Source organism: Ischnura elegans, chromosome 9 (genome assembly GCF_921293095.1).
Source record: "Ischnura elegans chromosome 9, ioIscEleg1.1, whole genome shotgun sequence".
Classification (NCBI taxonomy): Eukaryota; Metazoa; Arthropoda; class Insecta; order Odonata; family Coenagrionidae; genus Ischnura; species Ischnura elegans.
The window spans coordinates 45,753,759-45,775,638 of NC_060254.1; the positions used below are offsets into that span (position 1 = coordinate 45,753,759).

Genomic DNA, 21,880 nt, shown 5'->3' on the forward strand with positions numbered 1-21,880 from the left:
AATTTTCTCATCTCAGATTTTGGTATTTAATCAATCTGAATATTAAAAAAAAACTTGATCAAACATTTAATTTTTTTGAATCCATCATCAACATCACTGGTCAACAATCCTAAGATTGGTTTGACGGAGCTCTCATCTCAATTCTCCTATCAGCCAAACTTTTCACACCTGCGTATTTCTTCTCTTTCACATCCTTCTTTACCTGTTCCATATACATATTTTGTTCGAGGTCTTCCTTTTCTGTTCTTGCCATCCTCTTGTCCCTCGACGATTGTCTTCATCAGGCCATGATGTCTCAAGATTTGGCCTATAAGGTTGTTCCGTCCTCTTATTAAGGTTTCATGAGGCTTCTCTTCTCTCCTACTCTTCTTAGGACTTTCTCATTACGAACTTGTTCAATCCATTTGATCCCCATCATTCTTCTGTACCACCCCATTTTAAAGACCTCTATCCTTCCTTTATCGACTGCTGTCATTGTCCATGCCTCACTTCCATTTAGGAGCATACCGCAAATGTAGGTTCTCACAAATTGTTTCCTTACTTCCATATTTACTTCCATATTTAAGTTTCCCACTGTAAGTAGGTCTCTCTTTTGGTGGAATGCTCTCTTCACTTGGGCTATTCTGCTGATAATTTCTTTCTTGCATCTCCCATCGCTAGTGTTCCTGCTTCCCAAATAACAGAATTCATCCACCTCCTGCTTCCCTATTTTAATGCTAGTCTCTTGACTTCTTCTCTTCTGCTGCATATCTTGGTTTTCTTTGTATTTATATTCAGTTGATATTCATCCATTACCTTACCCATATTAACCAGAATATTTTTCAAATCCTTCTTTGTTTGTGCTATGGCGGTTATGTCATCAGCAAATCTTAGCATGCTAATTTTTTCTCCATGGATATTCACTTCCTATGACTTTTCTTTGATTTCATTGATTGCTTTCTCAATGTAAACGTTGAAAATTACAGGTGACAATGCACAGCCTTGTCTCACTCCTTTCCTAATTCTTGCGTCTTCACAACTGGGCCCCCTCTACTTGGTTTTTGTATAAACTGTGGCTGAATCTTCTATCATTGTAAAGAACTCCAATTTCTTTTAGGATTCCAAGCATTGTGTTCCAATCCACATTGTCAAATGCCTTCTCTAAGTCCATGAATATAAAATAGAATCCATATGTATCTACAAAATGTGATTAGAGGTTTTTCTAATTGGTCACTTAATTACCTTGACCCTCCTTGCATAACCATGAGAAAAGGATTCAGGATTTTCTCTGACTGAATTCAGTTATCCTGAATCTTTTACAGTTAGGGTCTAGGGTTAATACTATGTATGAATTTCCATGCACAGGTAAAGACTTAACAAATACTTAGCTCAAATGAAGGTTGAAAGCTTGTTTCAATACCACAGAGAACCAAAGGCACCGGGGTTACTTTCTTGAAAGCTCTGTAATGATAGTACATGTGTGTTAGATCTAACTTGATTGCATTTTTAGGTAATTTATTTTTACTTAAGTAATTCTCCAACTGAATTATTTTCGTGCAGAAGATGGAGGAAATAGTAATCTGAAATTTCTGTAGGCTTGCAACTAGACATTCTTTTGTTGTGACAGTCTTGTTATGGTAGGTACTTTATTATTGAAAGGAAAACAACTCATCTATTTACTTCTGTTAAATTGGTCAGTAATGCAGCAAGGATGGGTTGATTGTAGTATTGTTATTTAGCTCTCTTCATGCTGGTAAGAGGCCCTTCCTTCTCACTTTCGCTTTAGATCGTTGTAACCTATGTTTGAAAAATATTTTTTCACTTTTTCTGTTCTCTTCTTACTTGAATTTTAAGACCTGTGAAAATAGGGGAATTTATTGCAAGATAATGTGTACTGTCTTATCTTCATTTGATTTTTCCTTCATCACTTTCTCTATAAAACTGATCTTTTTAAAGACCATAATTTTCTTGAATTTTTATGGAATCCCTGTCATTTTCAACCACTTATTTCTTCATTAACTGCTGAAATATACCAAAAGTATCCTTTTATCATGGGCTAATCTATTGTTTTTCTTCTAGTGACAGAAAAGCATGTGTGAAAACAGTTGTTTTCAAGCGAGTAATTTTCCACCATTGATCCTTTTTCCACCCCTCAGAATATTAGCTCCAGCGATAGATTTTCAGGGACCAAAGGAGTGATCGCTCGACTCGTCATTTTCTGAATCACACAGTCATTCCTACCATCCCTTTTTTAATCCCTTAGTCATTCACTTTCCTCATTTACTACTTTCATTCAATTAAAAGCTAAATGTTGTGTTACAATCACTGTTGGTGGCTGTGCATTCCGATTGGATGAACAACTGTCCTAGCGATGGTTTCTGCAACGGAAAAAGGGACATGCCAAGTGATTGAAATAGGGATGGGATTTCAATCTCTCTAGCTGTTGTGGAAAATGATTGCGCAAAACAGTCATTTTTTCTGCCATCGCTGGAGTTGTCCCTCAAAACAGATGGAAAAAATGATCATGTGATTCAGGCTTAACATGGAGTCGAGAGAACAAGACTAAACCCAGTGCACTCAGTTTACATCTTTATTCTATTCAGTATAAATATGCCCTTAGAATGTATGGGAGGCAGCAAAGCAACATTCTGTATATTCTGTGACTCTTCATGCACCCTCCAGTTGAGCTCCAGCTTTTACCCTTGTTACCCTCTTGTCCAGGATGTCCAGTCCTTGGTTGCTTCTTGGAATGATGAAGGCTTGATGTCTTCTTCGAATGGATTGTGGGACATGTGGGAATCTTGCACAACAATTAGGTAATGCAGTGGCGAAAGAATCGCTGAACGCCACCACTTCTATCTCATCACAGGTTCCACGTCAGGACCTTCAGTTCTATCTTAATAGCATAGCTATTATTGTTATTATTATTATTCGTCTTATTTTCTCAAGCGAATTTAGGACATTGTTGTCCTCTCTTCCAATTAACTTGATGGACAATCACAAACATCCATGCCCTGGATGGTGATCAATCCACCCAGGCGGGATTCGAACCCGCGACCTCTAGGTTAGCAGCCGGGGACTTTACCCCGACGCCACCGAGGCCGGCATGGTATGGGGTATGGAAGAATGCTTGGGCATCCAGTTTTAATGAAAAACTGCGCCTCATCAAGCCTGATATATCCTTGTGACCCAAAGGCACTAGAAATTGTCGAGGGAAGAAGGTAGGCGTGAGTAACTCAGTCAAGGATTGGTCACTCTGTACTCAAACACACTTTTATTTTCATGGTGGAGAAAATACCGCCAATTTGTGGTACCTGTGATTCATTAGTGATTCATTCAGGTTTTTGTGCTTGAAATTTAAAATATAAGGATAGCTAGAGAATATTTTAAGGAAATAGTGTAATGAAGCAATAGGGTAGTTTCCTTTATCAAAGAAAACGAAAGGCATTGATTGCGATTCGTTACCCACCATTAGTGTGTTCATAATGGATTCGGGGGTCCCAGGGCGGGCCCCGCAAAGGTTACGCTCTTGAGGACCGGGAACCAAGTCAGAGACTTATACGCCCGTGCCTCTCGAGAGTGGGAAGACAGAGGAAGGAAAAAGGAATGGAGGCATTGCCGCGATGAGTAGTGTGTTCATAGTATACAAATTATTCGTTTTAGAAATGCCAGTTTAGACAAATGTTAATGGTGTATTTAACCTCATTTGAAAAAGGCCAGATTGGCAGCCATGCAATGCCACCCCACGTAGCGTCACAACCACCACCATTCTCAAATTTGACCGGGCTGTATACCCATAGATGGTCCAGCTGCCAGTGAGTGTATATTTAATACCACCTCTTCAGTGGCGATGATTGTACGCAAAGTGCGTACACGGGACAATTTTGACAAGAAAAAAGAAATGGGAAACCACCCTATTGACCATGATATATACGTTTTTTGAAGAGCCAAATCTCTTTGGTAGTATGTATGTGTATATGATAATCTATTCAACTTGTGGGCCCTGGCAACATTATTACTCACCAACCAATCAATTTTGGATGACTAACTATTAAATTAGAAAAAAAGGAACATTTTAATGAATTTTGCAAAATTACCTCTTATGATTACGGAGGCTTCCGATGTGATTAAATTAATGATTGGTCTCCGGGTTAGTTCCGAGTGGGATCATTTTTGGCAGATGCCAGTTTCTAGTGTGTTCCTGCTCCCGTTTAGACCTGAAGACGGGAGCTGGAACGCACCCAAAACTGTCGTCCACCAAAAATCCGAGTCGATGCAAAATTAACTCGGAAACCAATCATCAATGACATACTATTATGTTAGATCACCCTTGAAAATGAATTCTTATACTATTTCTGCTAAATAAATGTAGAATTTTTTTGCTTTATTTACTACTCCGTTACTGGCACAGTGTCCCTCTGCGAGAGGATGTGTCATGCATCTATTATTCTGACGTATTTCCATAAGACAATACTTCTTTTGCAGAACCCTCTCTTTAGGTTGGTTTCTCTTCCCTTGTTTTTTCCTTTGGAAATTGAAGATTTATTTTAGACACGAAAGTTGAAACTATATGTGAGGTAGCTATTGTCCATTCCAAAAGTTGACTTTGCTGGTGAATGAATCAAGTTGTGTCCTTAAATATACTTGTTTTACTTATTAAAATGCAAATATATACATGGGATGAGTTTTATCTCATTTTTCTTTCAATTCTGTGGGGAATTCTATTCTTATATTATTCGGGGCCTTGAAAAATTTGTTAGATATTTTGCATTACTGAACTATGCATTTATGCATTGAGAAATCAAAGGAAAGGTTTCGGTGGTTTTCTTCATTTCAAATTGACTACCGTTGTTGATGTTACTTATTTGTAAATTCTTGCTTGGGTTTAGTCCATTGTTGTGGGCATTCTAACATCCAAATTATACAATAACTTAGAGTTATTTAGGTTATGAATGACTGTATATAGGTAAAAAAAATGTATGATATGCACACATGTAAATTTGATACTCATGCATATCCTACCATGGACGTATTCACCTTACATTATTTTTACCTTCATAATTGCCCAACTTCAGGGATGCCGACTTACAAAAAATATTGGGGGGCCCAAACCGGGGATCTTTCCCTGGGGAATTTTACGAGTGGTAAGTTTTAAGTTTTTTAAGCATTTTAGAAGAGTCATATGATCAGTATTAGAACCCTGATAACTCGAATATTGATATCTGGACACTCCGAGGAAAATCAACAAGCCTGACACATTTTTTCCTCACACCCATAACAAAGTTTTGAGGGGGCTCAGGCCCCATGAAGTCGGCGCCACTGTCCAACTTCCCTTGGGTGATGAATCAAAAATAAGTTGTTATGAATCCTTATCAGATGTTACTTACATATGTGGCTCTAAGTTGGTTTAATTAAGGTTCAGTGTTCTTGTTGTGAAGTTCCTTTCTTGTTTTATACGTGCATAAATTGAATTAAATGACACTGAAAACACGATATGTTTTAATTTTTTGAAACATTGGTCATGGGGGATACCATGTCTTTACAAACTTGAGACATATGCAAAGTGCAACATCAATAGTCTTTATGTGCTTTTACTTCACATAAACTACAGGTGAAACACATAATACTCGAGCTCAAATATCCAAGAAATTTCACAGTTTACTCTAACATGTCTGACAGTAACCATATAGTCCACAAAATTGATTAACTTTATTTTATTAACACCAAAAATCATAAGAGATAAGGTCCTGATGAAGTGCTAGCTTCTTGTGTTCACATTTTGGAAGAAATATCTGCCTATCCAGTGAGCACCATGTATACCACAATCCCTAAATATACCTCTTGTACAAATAAAAATAACATTTCATTATTCCTTTAATCTGTCAGTTATGTTGATTATCTTCCGGACTGTTATATCAGCACACATAGGCTAATTTTTGTCTTTGGTCTTGATGGGGAAGTTGGTTTAAGGACTTCCTTTTACTCTTTGTAGTTTTGCGATACCAAATATATAACATATGACTCCTTTCTATTGAAAAATCGTATATTTAGCATTTAGTAATGATGGGCAAACTATTTCTCAGTAAAATCAAAATTAAATCAGGTGTACATTTGTATCATATCTATTACAGTTATAGGAAACGTTGCTATGTTCTTAGATGACCTAATTCTTATGAGTTGAGAGCACCTTGAAATATCAGTACACCAGATTCATTTTTTGGACTTCACCGGAAAAAAGTGTGATATTAGTCTGTGTGTAGTTTACTTGCTATATAAAACTTACAGGCTTCGATATTAGTGACAAAACCAGCTCCCTATCCTCAACATATGTCTAAACATTGGCATACAAGGTGTGTAAATTAAGTAATGAGACTGATTCTCTAGTATTCAATCTAGCAACACTGGGGGTGCTGCACGTGGACGAGATGCAGTTAAACATTAGATACGCAGCCAGTACAAGATCGAACATGCTAGTGTTGTTGCGCTAGCCGTAGTGATTTTCGTATGAGAAAGGTTTTTTTCAGTGTGGTCAGAAAATGAGTGATACCAATTTCGAACGGTGTTGTCACACCATTATTTCTATCAATCAATTTTTGGCAAGTAAAAACATGTCTCCGGTTCCTCAGCCTCCTTATTCACTCAAATTCAAAAGTCTCCAGCGCTGTGCGGCTTCCCAAGGGAGTTACTTGTAAGGAGACAGTGTAAAATTGTTATTTTATTTCAATAGAAAATTGGGAAAAAAATCAGTCTCATTTCTTAATTTTAGGAAACACCTGACATTTTGGTGATGTTAGAATAATTTTCTTAGACAATTAGGTATGAAAAACGTGGCTTCTTTCTCATTACCTTTTATGGCATATCACTTCGATTCAGTCAGAAAAATAAGTGGAACCCTAATTGACTCTTCATTGCCTGAAGTAAGCGTATGTGTAACAACCTCCTTGAACGTTTCGAGACAACGGTTTGCAGAAATTTGTGGTTTTTTCTCCTCTCCGACGTTCAATAAAAAGAATGAATATGGACAGTTTTGACAGTGAATCCCTGAAAATTTTCATTTTTTGAAAAATAAAGCGCACTTTTCCTACAATTTATCTGCTTTTGCGAGTTTTGTAAGCGTAACGTGGAGCTTAATATACACTCATGTTTGATACTTTACAGCAACACCCTAAAAAGATTGGCGTCATCAATTGAAGCAGTCCGTGGTAAAAAAAAAACTGTTCCCACTGCAAAATAGCGGCGTGGCATCGTTTCAACTGTCTACACCATTTTCATAAGCGTAACGTATGTTCCTTGGGACGAACAATGATGCCAGATGCTTCTCTTCGCTCAGGTCTGGAAATTTTCTTTTCGTTTATTTCCTTTTGGGCCTTGAAAAATATTTCCGCCCCCGAAAATAAGAATATGCATCGGCCGAATGAGTCGTATAAAGTGACTCTTTGTTTTTTGTAAGCGTAAAACGGAACAACACTGCGGGCATCGTGCGGTGTCGTACGCTTTGTGGGAAGCGCGTGGTGCGCTCAGCCGGGCCAAAAACGTTCAGGAAATTCATAATTTTTTTCCAGTCGCTTTTTTGGCTGCCGCACCGTTTGGGAAACATTATTGTTCGAAATTGACAACACTGCGGCCATGATGCGATATCGCACTTAATTGGGGAGACCACGTGTTGCACTCGAAGACTAGTATGTTGACAATCGGGAAGTCGATTGTTTACAGTCGCTAAGTGGCCGCCGTAGGGAAACAGCACAGTATTCGAATGGGGTTTCTTGTGGTCGATGCCTTGGAGGCCGATTTTGACCTCCGACCTCCGTCTTCCGCCGCCGAGGAGGCCGAGGCCAAAGACTTTACTCAGGTGAGGGTGGTCCCTCCCCCATCGCCTGGCGTGGTTGCGACTGGTCCCGAAGCCACCGTTTCCGCGCCGTCAGAGGCTTTTGCGTCTGCGGTGCTAAGTCCTGGGTGCTGGTGCTCTTCGTCGTCTTCGTCCTCGTCGTCTTCCTCTGGTTGGACGAGGGAAAATGGCAGTTTGACAGCTACCGCTCCTCCCATGGCTCCTCCTATGACGGCTTTGACCTTAACGAGATAAAAGATATTGAGTAGGATGTTGAAGTTACTTGTGTTATCCATATGAATATTGAGAATTCTATAATAATTTCCTTCCACGTATACTTATGATATAATTTGATGATATTTAATCTAGATGTTTTATTGCAACTAAACTCATTTAATTATTTTTTTTAAACGGTCGCTTCGTTTAGGCAACCCACACTACACTAACGTATTGCGTGAGGTTGCTTTAATTTTCTTCCGTAACAGCCAGTAGAACACGGCGTTTTTTTAAATTGACTTATTGTTAGCAGTGAAGAAAATTTTATAGAAATAAGTCGGCACACAAGGCAATGAACGATAATACTAATAAGCACAAATGACCGCTTCATAATTGGAGATTTTGTCACTCGGGAAAAATCATTTGAATTATTGAGTGGTGTGTGGACGATTTTCTTCATCTTCCAGATGCCGACAACTTTATTCTACGAGCGAATTACATAAAAAAATTAGTACGAAAGGTTAGCCACAATAAAATAATATTACCAATCATCGAAACGAACTGTATTTCCAACCTCTTTTGCTGTGAACCTACCTTGACGTAGTAGGAGACGTAGATGGCGAACACGTTGTTCCTATCTTCGTCGTCCTCCAGTCCGTCATCTTCTTCTCCTCCGTCTTGAATGCACCCCTTGTCCTCCCCCTCCTCATCCCCCTCCTCCTCGCCCCACCCGTTCTCGTCCCCTCCCCCCACCTCCCGCCTCCATTTACCACCCCCTCGCCCGCCCTTCTCCTCCGCCCCGCCGCCTCCGGTACAGCAACCGTCGGCCCCCGCGAGGCGCTTCCCGCCTCCCGGCAGTCCGGGTACACGCCTACGCCTCCTCCGGCGACCTCCTCCTCCTCCATTTCCGCCGACGGCCGCCGTTGCACCCCCGGGGACCACTGCCCCCGGAGGCACTGGGCGTCGGGCCACGGTTGAGGCGAGGCACTGGCTCGGTGGCGGCAATGAGGGCGGGGGAGCCTTGGGTTTCGGCGGTGGCATTTGGGCCGGAGGCGGCGAGGGCTTCCTCTCCCCTTCGTCCAGGTCCGAGGTCTTCGGGTTGGGGGCGGAGTTGCGCCGAAGCGTCCTGCCCGGTGGTCCAAGCAAGTTTGCTTTCACTGCAGAGGTATAAAACAGGCACGTCAATTACTTAAAGTGAGAGCTATCAAGAGAAATTGCAATAATGTAGACATTCACTCATGCCAGACATTAGAGCTTTAAAGAGAAATCGCAATAATGTAGACAGTCACTCGAGTCAGACATTTCAACGTTTAGGTTTCTTCCTTGCTTATGTGTCGAGAATTACCAATTTTCTCTGAAATGGTATCAATTCGTATCAGTGGTGTATCTAGGATGGGGACAAGGGGGAGCTTGGAGGGAGGCCCAGGGTGTAACCTCCCAGCAGAAGTTCCGGGCGGTATCGAAATTTTAGAGAGTATCGAGGCTTGCAACAACAACCGAACAAAATTACATTTTTCTTGTGTAAATTGGATATCCCAGGGGTGCTAAAGCCCCTGTTCTTTCTCTGAATCCGCCACTGATTCCTAGTATATAATATCACTCGGCTATATACCCCCACGATTTTATATTATTCTTCATGGTTGTCGTCTTGTCATTCTGGCGTAATTATTTTGATAAAAATAATTCATAAACTAAAAAGCCAACAGCAATAGCCCCAAATATTTGGAAAATACGAGGTTTACTTCCCCGCCAGGTATTTAGTGAGATCAAACTATAATTAACATATGGGAGCAAATGGAATATTAAAAATAGACGAAAAAAACACACTCCCCTCAATTCAAATATGAAATGGTAACATGCTTGTATACTGAGGACGTGTTAATAACAATATGATTTTGAATTAAAATCCAGTAAACTTCATTCGAATAAAAAACGAATCCATTACGATATTTTTTTGTGGTAACTACAGTTAAGAATGAAATTTGATGCTCTTGGAATGATGGTAACCATCCCTGTCCTTAACAAATGCTCTTCGAAGTCATTGGATGTGGGTCATATCTGTTGGTTAGGGTACCCGTATTATTTTTCAATTTTATAGTTTTCACAATTTATTATTGCTTCATATCATATGATATGTATCATATTAAAGACAAGTGTCTGTGTAGGGGATAGGGTTATTTACCTTCTCTACAGGTCTCCTGTTACATTTTCGTATTCTCCTTTTCTGATAACAATAAGAGTGTGCGAATTTGTTGAGAAAGTTGAAAAACTCAAGGTAAGCTAATGCATTTTCTGAATATCTGGTTCACCGGCCTTCTTTAATGAAAGGGAAAATTTTTGTATAGAATTAATGAAGGTTGAAAGCGTCTAAGTAATTCTTTGCTTCCGTATAACATTGGAAATCGCCGTTTTTTATTGGGATCTGGTCGTTGAATTTATTGTCTGTCCCAATTCTGAAATATTAAGGTGCAATTCACCGAAAAATAAATTTCAATCCATCCCGATTTGATGTGAAAAAAATCTTCACCCAGAATATGATTCTATTACGTTGGGACTCAGATTATATTGCTTCTCATTATTTCAGTATAGACAAATTCTACTTCATCTCGATGTAGTTTTCAAATTAAAGTCCATTGCTTGCTTAAGAAGTAGAGCTATTTTTTTTCTAAATTTCTTCTATCACTGTTGTAATTTTTATATTTGCTTTGGAAGTACTGTTTGATAATTTATAAATGAGGTATTTCTGCTATGCTATTTTTCGTCTTGAGCATTATATGAATGCATGTGAAATAGTCAATTTTTGCCCTTAAAGGCGTGTACCCAGAGCAATGAATAATTCACTTAATCTTCTCCGCCACGTCTACCTCAAAGCCTGAAACACCTAATTTGGGATCTTTATGGGTAACAAGTTTTAGGAGTTGCATCTTCTTTTCATATTCATGATTTAAGTGCATCATTTTCCTGTGTTGCGGTTGTAGTGTCTTTTGCGCCAACTACCGTCACAGTTAAGTATCTGTCCTAGTTTCTATTCCAATTATCTCTCGAAACTACCGTGCTTTTAGTGAGTCAGAAACCTCATGAGCGGAGTTTATGAATCACTGCCTTACACATGGATATTCAACCCATCTCAGTAACCCTCCAACCTAAGATTATCTTCTTTCCTTATCTTTTGAGCCTTCAGTCAGCTAAGTGTGACGTTGGGAAGTAGTTTGAAAGAGGAAATTACAAAAGAAGACGATTTAGCTTCGTTCGTGTGCGAATAAGTTTTTCTCGAGGAATGACAGTTAGGTATTAATCGGAAGGAGAATAACGAAGGTTTTCATGTAGGTGTTGGAAACTAATGTGGAAAAAATGACAGTAACTATTGTAAAATGTGGTGCATTCAGAAGTTATATAATTTTGTCCAGTTTTATTCGTAATTTGTGTTTATTTCGACGAATTACATTAATTACGAGGTTAAAAGACAATTTAACTGCGATTAAAGGGCCATATTTATCGAAAGAATTTATAATGGTTAGAAAATTTTCGCAGTATAAATTTAAAGCAGGCCATTTGCGATATATTTATTCATCATCTTAAGATGTTGCTCGTATATTTCCGATAATGAGATTGATATTCTGTCGAAAAGGCCCATTATTTAATTATAGAAATTTCACTCAGTATAAACGTAGATGCGACCGATTTTGATCTGCATCAGTTGACGAGCTTACACAGTGGTGGATTTATGCCATTATTTTGGGGGGACGGATCATAGCCGCGGACGATGACTTTCCGTTGTGATATGCAACACCTCTCAGCGTTAATGCGTCTTAGGTCTGATAATGATATGAAATTGGTTTTTAGATATTCAGCAAGTATTTTCACATATTATTTGATAAGCTGGCGAAGAAAAAACTTCCATCGGAGAGCCACTCTAGAGATTGCCATTTTTCAAATTTTCCTGAAATTAGGGGGGGGGGGGAAGAAAGGGAGGTCGCCCCCTCAACCCGTCTCTGATTTATCGCTTAGATTTTCTCAAATGGGCACCATATTCTCTCAGATCATTTCTGAAGCAGCTCATTCAATTGGTAGGAGTCAATTCAATTTCAAAATTAGATTCGACGTGCCCTGCTCCTTTGATGTCATGGACTCACCGTCTGTTGCCAGGTCTCCGCTGTCTGATCCCTTATCCGGGATCTTGAGTTTCTCTGGAAGTTTCGGCGGCACTGGTATTTGCGGCCCACCGACGGCACCCGTGGCGGTCGCGCCGAGCGTGTCTTGCAAAGCGATCCAGTTCTTGGTGGCCCCCCTCGTCGGCTTCAGCGGATATGTCTTGATGAGCGTCGCCCCTGGCAGCAGGGGGCAGCCCTCTGAAGACCGTTCGCTCGCCACCACGTTCTTGAACTTCCCGTTGCTGAACATGCACACGTCGACGTGTTGGACGACTAGCACCTGCAGGAAGAAAGATAGCCGTTAAATAGGTCAGAGGCGAAAGAAAAGCGATCGAAACGTTGGTGTTCTAGCTCATCTACCATTCAAGACATAAGATCCTGCGCTGTAAAAAAATCTCTGTATCCTTTGACACAAAGAGGAGACTTTTTAAAATCATTACGTGTGCTCTTGGTAACAAAAGGACGTAGGATAATATATTACGCAGGACAAAGAATTATAGAGATACCTTAATCCTAGTGTGTCAACCTAGGAATGGAAATATATTATTGTTTTCAAAGTTTAAAATTAATACCAGTATTGGCTACCTACCTAAAATCGGTTAATTTTCAGTGGGATACAACGGAAACTACCTATATATTTCTGCCATTTGCTTCTTAAACAGTAAATTAGCATGTGGCCTGTTATTAATAGATCAATAGTTAAAACTGAGTTGAAAATAAATTCATCCCGTAATTGCTTCGTTTGAATGATTAACTTCCCTTCAATTTAATAAGCTAAATCAAATTTGAAATAATCCGCCTTCTACTTTACTTATTTCTTTTTGCTTCCAAAGATTATTCTTTCCTTCTATTCGTATCAAGTTGGCCTCACTCAAGTTAGAACTCCCAATAGGAATGCTTCGTGGCTCAGAGTAATGTATGTGATGCTATTTTTGTTCATGGCAACTTTTAGTTCATGCACGAAAATGTGGAGATAAACCCTTGGAAGAAGTGCTTGAATTGCTCACGGAGTGTGCCGTCGTCATTATCCTGGGACATATTAAAAGGAAATTTATGAGCTCAAATTCCTTGCGCTTTAGACATTCTGGAAACCTTTTGCGTGGCGTTTAGGGGAGGGGTATTACATCTCCACGTAGGAGAGTAACGATTATGTCCCCAGAAGGCAGTGATATTCAACTACCGTGAACTTCATCCGAGGATAATATCCAGGTCATGATGGCGTCATTACCGCTGGCTCATTTATTTTAAGCTTCTCCTGTGAGACGAGGGTGCTTTATCCAGTAATATATAATTAATTAAATCTCATATTTTTTTAAGAGGAAAATGAAGAATCAGGTGAAAGAATTTGATAATTAAAAATCAGTTTTTTCGTAATTTCTCCAAGCTCAAATTCTTTGTCGTCATGATATATTACTTAACTAATAATTTTATTTAATCTTAGCAGGCATATGCCCTTTCATGGCATCTGGATTTTCAGTCTTTCGGGAGAAGCAGAAATTATTCATCTGAAATGTACATTGGGAGTGGTAAAAGGAGGAACTTTTGTGTGTGGTAACCAAAATAATACTTTCCTCCAAATTCAGTTTTACACTCGTGGGTACGGTTTATTGGTGATGGGGTATCGCTAATTGTATGAAATTAAATGGTGCTTTGGATATAAAATTCTTTACATTGTTTTTTAATTTGTTTCAAACGCTATTTAAGGTTATGTATAAGATGCGTATCCTTGAAGTGCGTAGTATTTAACAGTATGGAAATTTGCGATGCACTGTAAAAGCCGGCCAATTTCAATTTGGTATATGAGTAGCTAACCTATAATACAATGGCTCTAAGAATGCTGAGTTGATATTTTTGGGCTCCATGCTTGTGGTTTAACGTAGGCGACGCGTTATTCCCTCTCGACCATTCTTATTTTATATTTTTTGTTGCGTATAACTCATACAAAGCTTATGTCATCATTATTAAATTTTTAGGATGCATTGAATAGATCTTTATCGATTTTTTTTGTACCTCAAATATGAAAATTATGGTATGAGAAAATACTAAGGTAAATTTTTCAAACTGGTGATGCAGCTTATTGTGAAATTATGCTTATTTTTTATGCCGTATAAATTTAAACGTGAATTAATAAGCTTTAATCGAGTAATTCGCCATTTAAAAACACTGGTCTAGCTGGATGCATTCGTCCTATTGAAGGAGCGTCACTCTTTTCTGTCGCTGGGATTGCTATTGTTTTGACTGAAAAAAGAGAAGGTGAATAAAACTCCTTGACTAATTTCGTAGAGGAGAAAAATTTTTTGCTTCTCATAACGATCGTTTTCATATAAAAGTTTGAGGGGGGGAAGAGGGTAGTAAAATGCCTGATACAAACCAAATATTTAGGATGCCAAAGCAGTGAGAGACTCGGCTCCAGCTGCCCCATTCCTTTTTTTTTCGTTTGTGTGTGCTTCCGCGTCTGTCTATTTTATGCGAACCCACCTTGATCCTTCTCACCGTCCGGCTGCTCCTGTTTCGCACGGCCACCCGCACGTTGATGCTCTCTCCGTGGGCGAACACGCCCCTGTCCAGCCACGCCTCCAGCTCCACCCGGCCCTCGCTCCGCAGGAGGAAGGCCTTCTCCGCCTTGCTGTGCACTCCCTTTGCAGCCTCTCCCAGACCATCCGCGCCCTCCTCCGTCCTCTCCCCTAAGCTTGGCAGAGGCGCTGCGCGAAGAAAGAGAAAGCGTTTAAAATATGCAATGTTTCGAAGACTGTCGCGTGAATGGCGGTGGAATATACATGAATTGCCATTAGAATTACGCAGACTTAGTCTAGCGTAGTGGTCTGCGCAGTGGCTCGGATATTCAAAGATCCGTGGTTCGATCCCCGGTCCAGGAGAATTTTTTTCTTATGGCAATTCATTTGTATGCGATTTTAATAAATGTATAAAATATATTTTCGTTTTAGTAATGCTTTATTCTTTCATTAAGAAAATCGCTCACTTACATACTTTACTATTCACTATGGTGGATTGTTACAGGTCAACGGTATCAGGGAAAAGTTGGGGAATTGAAACTGGTAATGGAAATAACGTGGAATGTATTCCATGTGAACGGGCATTAATAATGCACATTTAAAAATAAGGCCCATATCTATCTATTTATGTATTGTAAATGAGAAGGTGGTGTCACTTCATTTTATTTCTTTGAAAAATAAGAGGCTCTCATCATATTTACTCATTATCAATCCCGCTTGCACCGGTTTCGGTCTTACCAATTCTCGGGTAAGGCGGAGCGTGAATATTTCCCCAACCTTTTTCCAATTTTTATCAAGAAGGATTCTCCGAAGGAGAATCTGTCAATTCCAAGATCTGATGAGCATCATAGGCAATTTTAAAATTTAAACAGTTTTAAATGGATGCAGTACAATAATGTAATTCGTGACACATGTTTTTCGTCCAATATTAATCAGTTTGCGCTGCATCACTCACATCATCTAAATACAGTATCTCTGTTAAACTCAATTCTTATGAACATCGCTTACTAAAGTTTTCGGTTTTAGCGGATTTTCTCGCGACGCCTGTAGCTAACAGCTTTATCCAAGGGTGACTGTATGGATATCTCCCAACATTTACGGGGTAGTTTTGAACCTTTTGACTTACCCTCAACCTAATCAACTCTGCCTTACTGTTCTACTTACTCTGTTTTTGGACACCAGTCAGTGTATAGATGGAGTTGCCATGTAGGCTTCCGCTGAGATTTTGACTGTGGACAGTGATTCTTCTGGGTTTCCTGCCGCGTTAATCCATTTTTTTGGCCAATATTTCGCCAACGTTTCAGTTGGCCTTCTTAGGTTCACTGGATTCACTCTTGTCACTTCCACGAACGTTGGCGAAATACTGTCCAGAAAAATGGATGAACGCGGAAGGCAACCCGGGAGAATCACTGTCTGTAAATGGAGTTGCTCACCTCCGTCCACGCCGAGCACCTTTCGCCACCTCCTGGGCGCCCTCTGCACCACCCTCAGTCCCATGCGGACGGAACTCCTCCGGTGGGGCTTCTCGTCCGGCCTATCCGCTGTGAATGAGAGGAGGAAGACAGGATGAAGAGATCGTATCGAAAATCGGTTACCCACCCTGCTTGCCTCGCGTTGTCAAAATCGGATTTCGATGGAGGAGAATACGATCGGGCTCACAATGGGATCGATCGACAGAGAAAATGGAATCATCGGATGGCAACCCAGATCCGCGATAATTTTCTGTTCGTATCACCTAACGCGGTGGATATCTGCTCTGAAACGCGTTTGGTTCGAGAGATGCTGACGTCTTTCGTTCAGTTTCGACTCGTTTCATTTAAAAAAATCCGTACATCTTTTGTGTATTTATGTTTTATTCATTGTAGATGATCATCAAGGCTGTAACTAGTGGTCCTGTCTCAATGTATTAGACCACTTTTATCGATGTTTCTCAAGGAATGCGTCATCACCATGCTGTTCAATTTTTCTGAATTCCCCTCTCGTCTCCATCCTTCATGCTTAAGCAAGTATGTTATTGCTACATTTTAAGTATCACTATGTCACAACTCATAATTTATGTGAGAGAAATGGCTCTCCTAGCCAATATGCTCGCCGCTCGGCTCTCCATATGTATTCGACTCCTGTGACAGTTTTACAAGGATTCTGATACTTGATGTTTTTGTGATGGTCCGTAATTGGCCGCAAAAGTACAGTGCCTATTAAACCTAGCCGAGATTTGACAATCATGGATATTTTTTTATCACGTAATAGCCTGCGAAGTGATGCGATAAGCTAGAAGTACGTGGTTCGATTCCCATCCATGTAATTTTTTTCGCAATCCATGTGCCCACCTTACTGGAGTTGTGACTTATTTTCCGTGGCGAAGTTGCCGACGGATTCAGTGAACTCTTGCTTCTAATAACTCGGAAATATTCTCATTGTTGCCTGATTGAATTATTTTGCTAGGTTTGGATTCTTTTATCAATTCATTAGACCGGGTTTGAAATGCAGTCGTTTCAAAAGACGCGTATTAAAGTCAATACTGTGAAGGTATAGTGTAATTCCGGCTTTTTCTGTCCACCCTTGGTGTTTTCGGATTTACGTTTTCGAAATCCTTCCCCTGATATTGAAAATAATGCATGAAATGGAATATAGTGAAAGGGAAGCTATGTTATTTGTATAGATAGGTATTGTGATCACGCAGATAAACCGTCGCTGCTTTCCTCTTTTTTCTTTAAGAAATGAGGCGAGTGAGACGCAGTAAGGTTTTGTTGTTTAAATAGTATATTATGTTTAGATAATGAAAGATAAGGGTTTAATTTGGATATTCGTCTACAGCTGGAAGATACCTACAGCGATAGCGTCCGTTGAAATTGGAACTTTCGTGGCGTAGGCTTTCAGATGCCGTCTTTCATCATAGAAAGAGATAATATTTATGAACTCCGCGAAAGTTTTAGTTTTGTTTTTATTCCTTGGTTGATATTTAGACACAACTACTTTGTATCTGATTCTATAAAGTTATAGCTTTCGTGATGGATTTTTGAGAATGTAGGGAATCCGTGTGAAATTCTTTTCTCCTGAGCCAAATGCTCATCTTCAGACTTTCACCCATCCTTGAAGTATGTTTTGTGGTAATGAAGTGTTATCTTTATGAAATAAGCATTCTTGTAGAACTCATGCTTGTATGCTGGAGTAATTAAAAAATTATTTTGGATTTTTTTTAGAAATTACCAATGAATGTGTACTGTAGCTGGGCCGTAATTTTCTACTCGCTTGCTTTATGGTTGTATTTTACCAGCAAAATAAGCTTGGTTGCTCCTTTGGATTTTAATTTCAATTTTTGCTTCGCCCATAATGAACTCTTTCCTTGTCTCGCTTTTGATGAGTTCAGTATTTGACCTCGACGTTCGCCCTTTCTCATGTAGTCCACCTCGTGAACTTTTTCCATTTATCGTCGGCACTCGAAACTTCACGCCTTTTTCGCGCTAAGCTCCTCTTCCACCGCTCCAGGTTTGGGCTTTAAAGGTCCTCCTCCCCCGTCTATTCCTTTCATAGAAGGGAGTTCAATAACGGATTCCCTTCCCTTTTCTCGTGAAGAAATAAATGAACTCAAAAAAATGGAATTAATAAAACCTTTCCGTCGTAAAAATTCATCAAAGGATGTGCTTTCACGATGGGCTTCGGGGATCTGAGGAAGTCATATAAAGTCTTCCCTCTAATAATATGAAGTGAAAACATTGGCAATAATCTTGTGTTCAAAATCTAATATAAGAACTGTTGAGTCCTTTTATTTAATGCATTCATATTTTATCGCATGTTTTTCTTGCTGTAGTTAGATGGGGAGACTTGGTGGTATAATGTTATTCATAAAGCTTCGGCTTCATGAATGGTATTTTTTTTGCATTCTTCGTATCCGAATCTCATTAAAACAAGTTTATTTTATGAACCTTATTAATGCACCTCAGCGTTTTTTTATTTGTATCGGATTCTGTTGCTTCATCGGTTTTGTAGGGCCTCCCTTTATTCTCAGAATTAACTTAGGCTAAACTAAAAATCTCCGAGTATTTTTCCTTGTCGATGTCTTGTGTCTTTTTTAAAGAGCAGATTGATTTTTTTATTTGTAAATTCTTCTCAAAATAAATGCTGGGTAAAAATTTTGAAATTTGACTTTTCGGTTAGCTCTGCCATCGTTATTAAGGATTTGATGACATCAGTTGGTGGTTGATCTTGCCATCATAAAGTCAGGATAAAAGTTTTCACGCGGCTGTCATGTCGGGATAAAATTCATCCATTTTGTTCGCCAAAATGAAAATATCTTGGAAACGGAATCTTTTCCTCGCAGCTAAATTGTATTCTGGAAGAGGTTTACTTTAATCTCAAGTCATAAGGTATGAGTTTGGTTTATATCTTTATAATTACAATGGAAAGGTTGAACCGGTGGATGAGAAACCGATGATGAGAAGGTTGAAATGGTGGATTTGAAATAAAGTGAGCGCCTTTTTTAACATGTGCTCGAAATTCCAGAGGACCCATTCCATCCAAAACTGAGTGGGGTCTTGTTTCACTTCTGAGTCACAAAAGACAAATATGACTGCCTGCGCTGTTATTTCCAAATTTTATCATTAAATATCTCTCCACATCCATGCCTGAAATTGTGCTTCGGTGATGCTTGAAATCGATGACAGGAGTGCCCAAAATAAACGTCGTAAATAACCATCTTCAAAAAGATAATTTATAATGAGATAAAATCTTGTTCCCCTGGTGTTTTCTGAAAAGTGATTATACTAGATATTTTTTTACAAAGTATGTGTATTCTGCATTTTAGATTGAGTCACGTTCAGGAATGTCACCTTCAGTGTATACTTTCATTCATGGCCTAAGTTTTCTCTCAAAGAAATTCTCGAGTTTCAGATATCAAACGGAAAGTAATTAACATCATTTTGCTATGAATGTGTTTCTAGAGCTTTGCCTAAAATTGTTTTGTTCTATATACTACTGGAAATCTTATATATATTTTCGTCGAAAAAATGGTAAAGGGATAATAAACGAGAAAAACTTCAAAAAGATTCAAACCCTTATTCCTGGGGCCTCATAGCTACTCTGAAAGAAAGTTTCATGGTCGCATCGGATCTCAAGGCTTTCAATTTTACAAACGTTCTTTTGAACACCCTATTTCACATATTAGTTTAGAATTTGGGCTAAGTACATGTTATTTCTCTTTAAAGTTCTAGTTTTTGGCTATGAATTTCCTAAATGATATTTTTCGTTTCATTTTCGATTTTTATGGCTTTTTTATTGTCGGAAATAATCTTAGGAGTCCATTTTTATGGGCTGGAACGCCTTATTAACTATTCGACTCAATTAATGTTGACAGCCGACATTGGAGGATTTTGGCATAGAGTGTATTAAGTTTCCATATTTTCTCATGAGTTCGTACAAATGATTTTAATTAAATCTAGAAAAACCTTATGACTTATAACTATTTTCACTCGATAATTTAGTTCTAGAAGTTAGCTCCCCTACGATTTTTTTGGTATCGCAATCTCATGCATCTCCTTTGATCACGAGGTCATCACGTTTTTAGTTCCATTGCAGTAATGGAAATTATTGCATATCCATAAAGATATTTAATCAAAGAATTGCTCTAGTCTTTCATATAGCGCAAAACTTTTCTGTTAGCCTATGAGTTCTGCTCTACTATCGAAAACATTGAAAATTGAATAGCTTCTAATTTGAGAATTTCGTTTGAGCAGTACGTTGGAGTTATAAAAATTAAAATAATACTTTCCTCTATTTCTTATTCAATCACTATTATCAGGCCTTGTGATTATGTATACCATGCATATGTAAGACCAGTATTTGCTCCAAGTTATGAGTACGTCATCTGTTGCCTAACTTTTTTTCAACTACTAAAGTTTCACCGATGTTTGAGTAGCTATGTAGTGAGCGTGTTATGTTGTTCTCTGGGAGTCTGGGTCGTGAGGAATTTAGGAGAGGGTAATATACATTGCACTACGTTAATTTTCTCCTAATAATGGTGCCAATGATATCATAAATGTATAGTTCTATTTTAAATCAACCCATCATCTGAAATTAAATTTAACGGAAGTTCCTTTTAGTCTGTAAGTACATTAATGAAAATGCCAATAGTTAATTGGCCAACGTTACTCTACTACTATGGGAACTAAAATTTGTAATTTCGTGCGAAATATATTTTGATACGACCATTTTTTCGCTACGCTGCGGAAGCGTTGAATGGAAGAAGAGAAACATTGGTGGTAATGCACTCGATTACCCATGAATTTACGGTTTTTTTAGTTCTTATAGTGCACACCATGGAACAATTGCGTCAAATCACGCCCGGAACGATTCATTGAGGAAATCATGCCTCTTTGTTTAGGGGCTCTCCGCAAGAGCAGACAATGCCGTGTATCTATTATTTCGCGATGCCACGTGTACAGGATCGTTAAGTTGATCTACTCGGAAAATCGTCTGGACCTCATCTCGTGTGTGTTTAATTTTCGCCCTAGTTTCCGCAGGACAAGTGATACATTGGTATCATTGGTTTGGGCTTGCGTCACGCTCTCTTGCAGCCTGTTGCAGGGGGTTTTCTTGCGTGGGCATGTTACACGTGGAGGGACAAGAACTCGATCAACTAGCTGCAAAGGGCCTGGAGGAGGGGCAGCTGCGACCCTTTAACTCGGTGCTTAAATTAGCTGTATCGCACCGTTTAGCCGCTAAGCATGCAAAAATATTGGTACTTCAGCAGTTTGAGGATACACCTAAGATTACAATTACTGGGGAAAAATACTTTAATACGATTGGAGAGCTGTCCACATGATTTTCCTATTGATTACCTCTCACGTCCTCTTATTTCTTCCCTTTCGCACCCTTCGTAACCTGTCCTGTCAAATTCAAGGCCGCCCTACTTTGTATTTCTTCCCATCCACTTGTTGCACCTGCAGCACCCATAAGTGTATGGCAGTAACATAAAGTATGAGGTTAATTTTTCTCTCTATCTAACCTTGGCATTGTGCACCGGAGAATCGACGTATTAACTAAAACATGGTTAAAGCTTTAAATTTTAAATGAATGAGTAGTTACATTATTGGTCAGTATTTGTCAATTTTTATTTTATGTACTCATAAATGAGGCACACTCTTAAAATATTTATTTGTGCTCTAATGGCGATTGCCGGTTTAGGCTTGGAAAAAATG

At 39.1% G+C, this 21,880-nt stretch overlaps 1 protein-coding gene across 1 annotated transcript in view; it reads right to left on the minus strand.

Moving 5' to 3' along the window:
• Positions 1–5,465: 5,465 nt before the first annotated feature.
• LOC124164925 (arrestin homolog) overlaps positions 5,466–21,880 on the minus strand; it is a 420,717-nt gene continuing 404,302 nt past the window's right edge. The window contains exons 7-11 of the mRNA XM_046542156.1: positions 16,118–16,225; positions 14,650–14,873; positions 12,154–12,451; positions 8,615–9,177; positions 5,466–8,046 (exon numbers count right to left, since the gene is read on the minus strand). Of these exons, the coding sequence (XP_046398112.1) occupies positions 7,825–8,046; positions 8,615–9,177; positions 12,154–12,451; positions 14,650–14,873; positions 16,118–16,225 (1,415 nt within the window). The 3' untranslated portion in view covers positions 5,466–7,824. The remainder of the gene's footprint in view (positions 8,047–8,614; positions 9,178–12,153; positions 12,452–14,649; positions 14,874–16,117; positions 16,226–21,880) is intronic.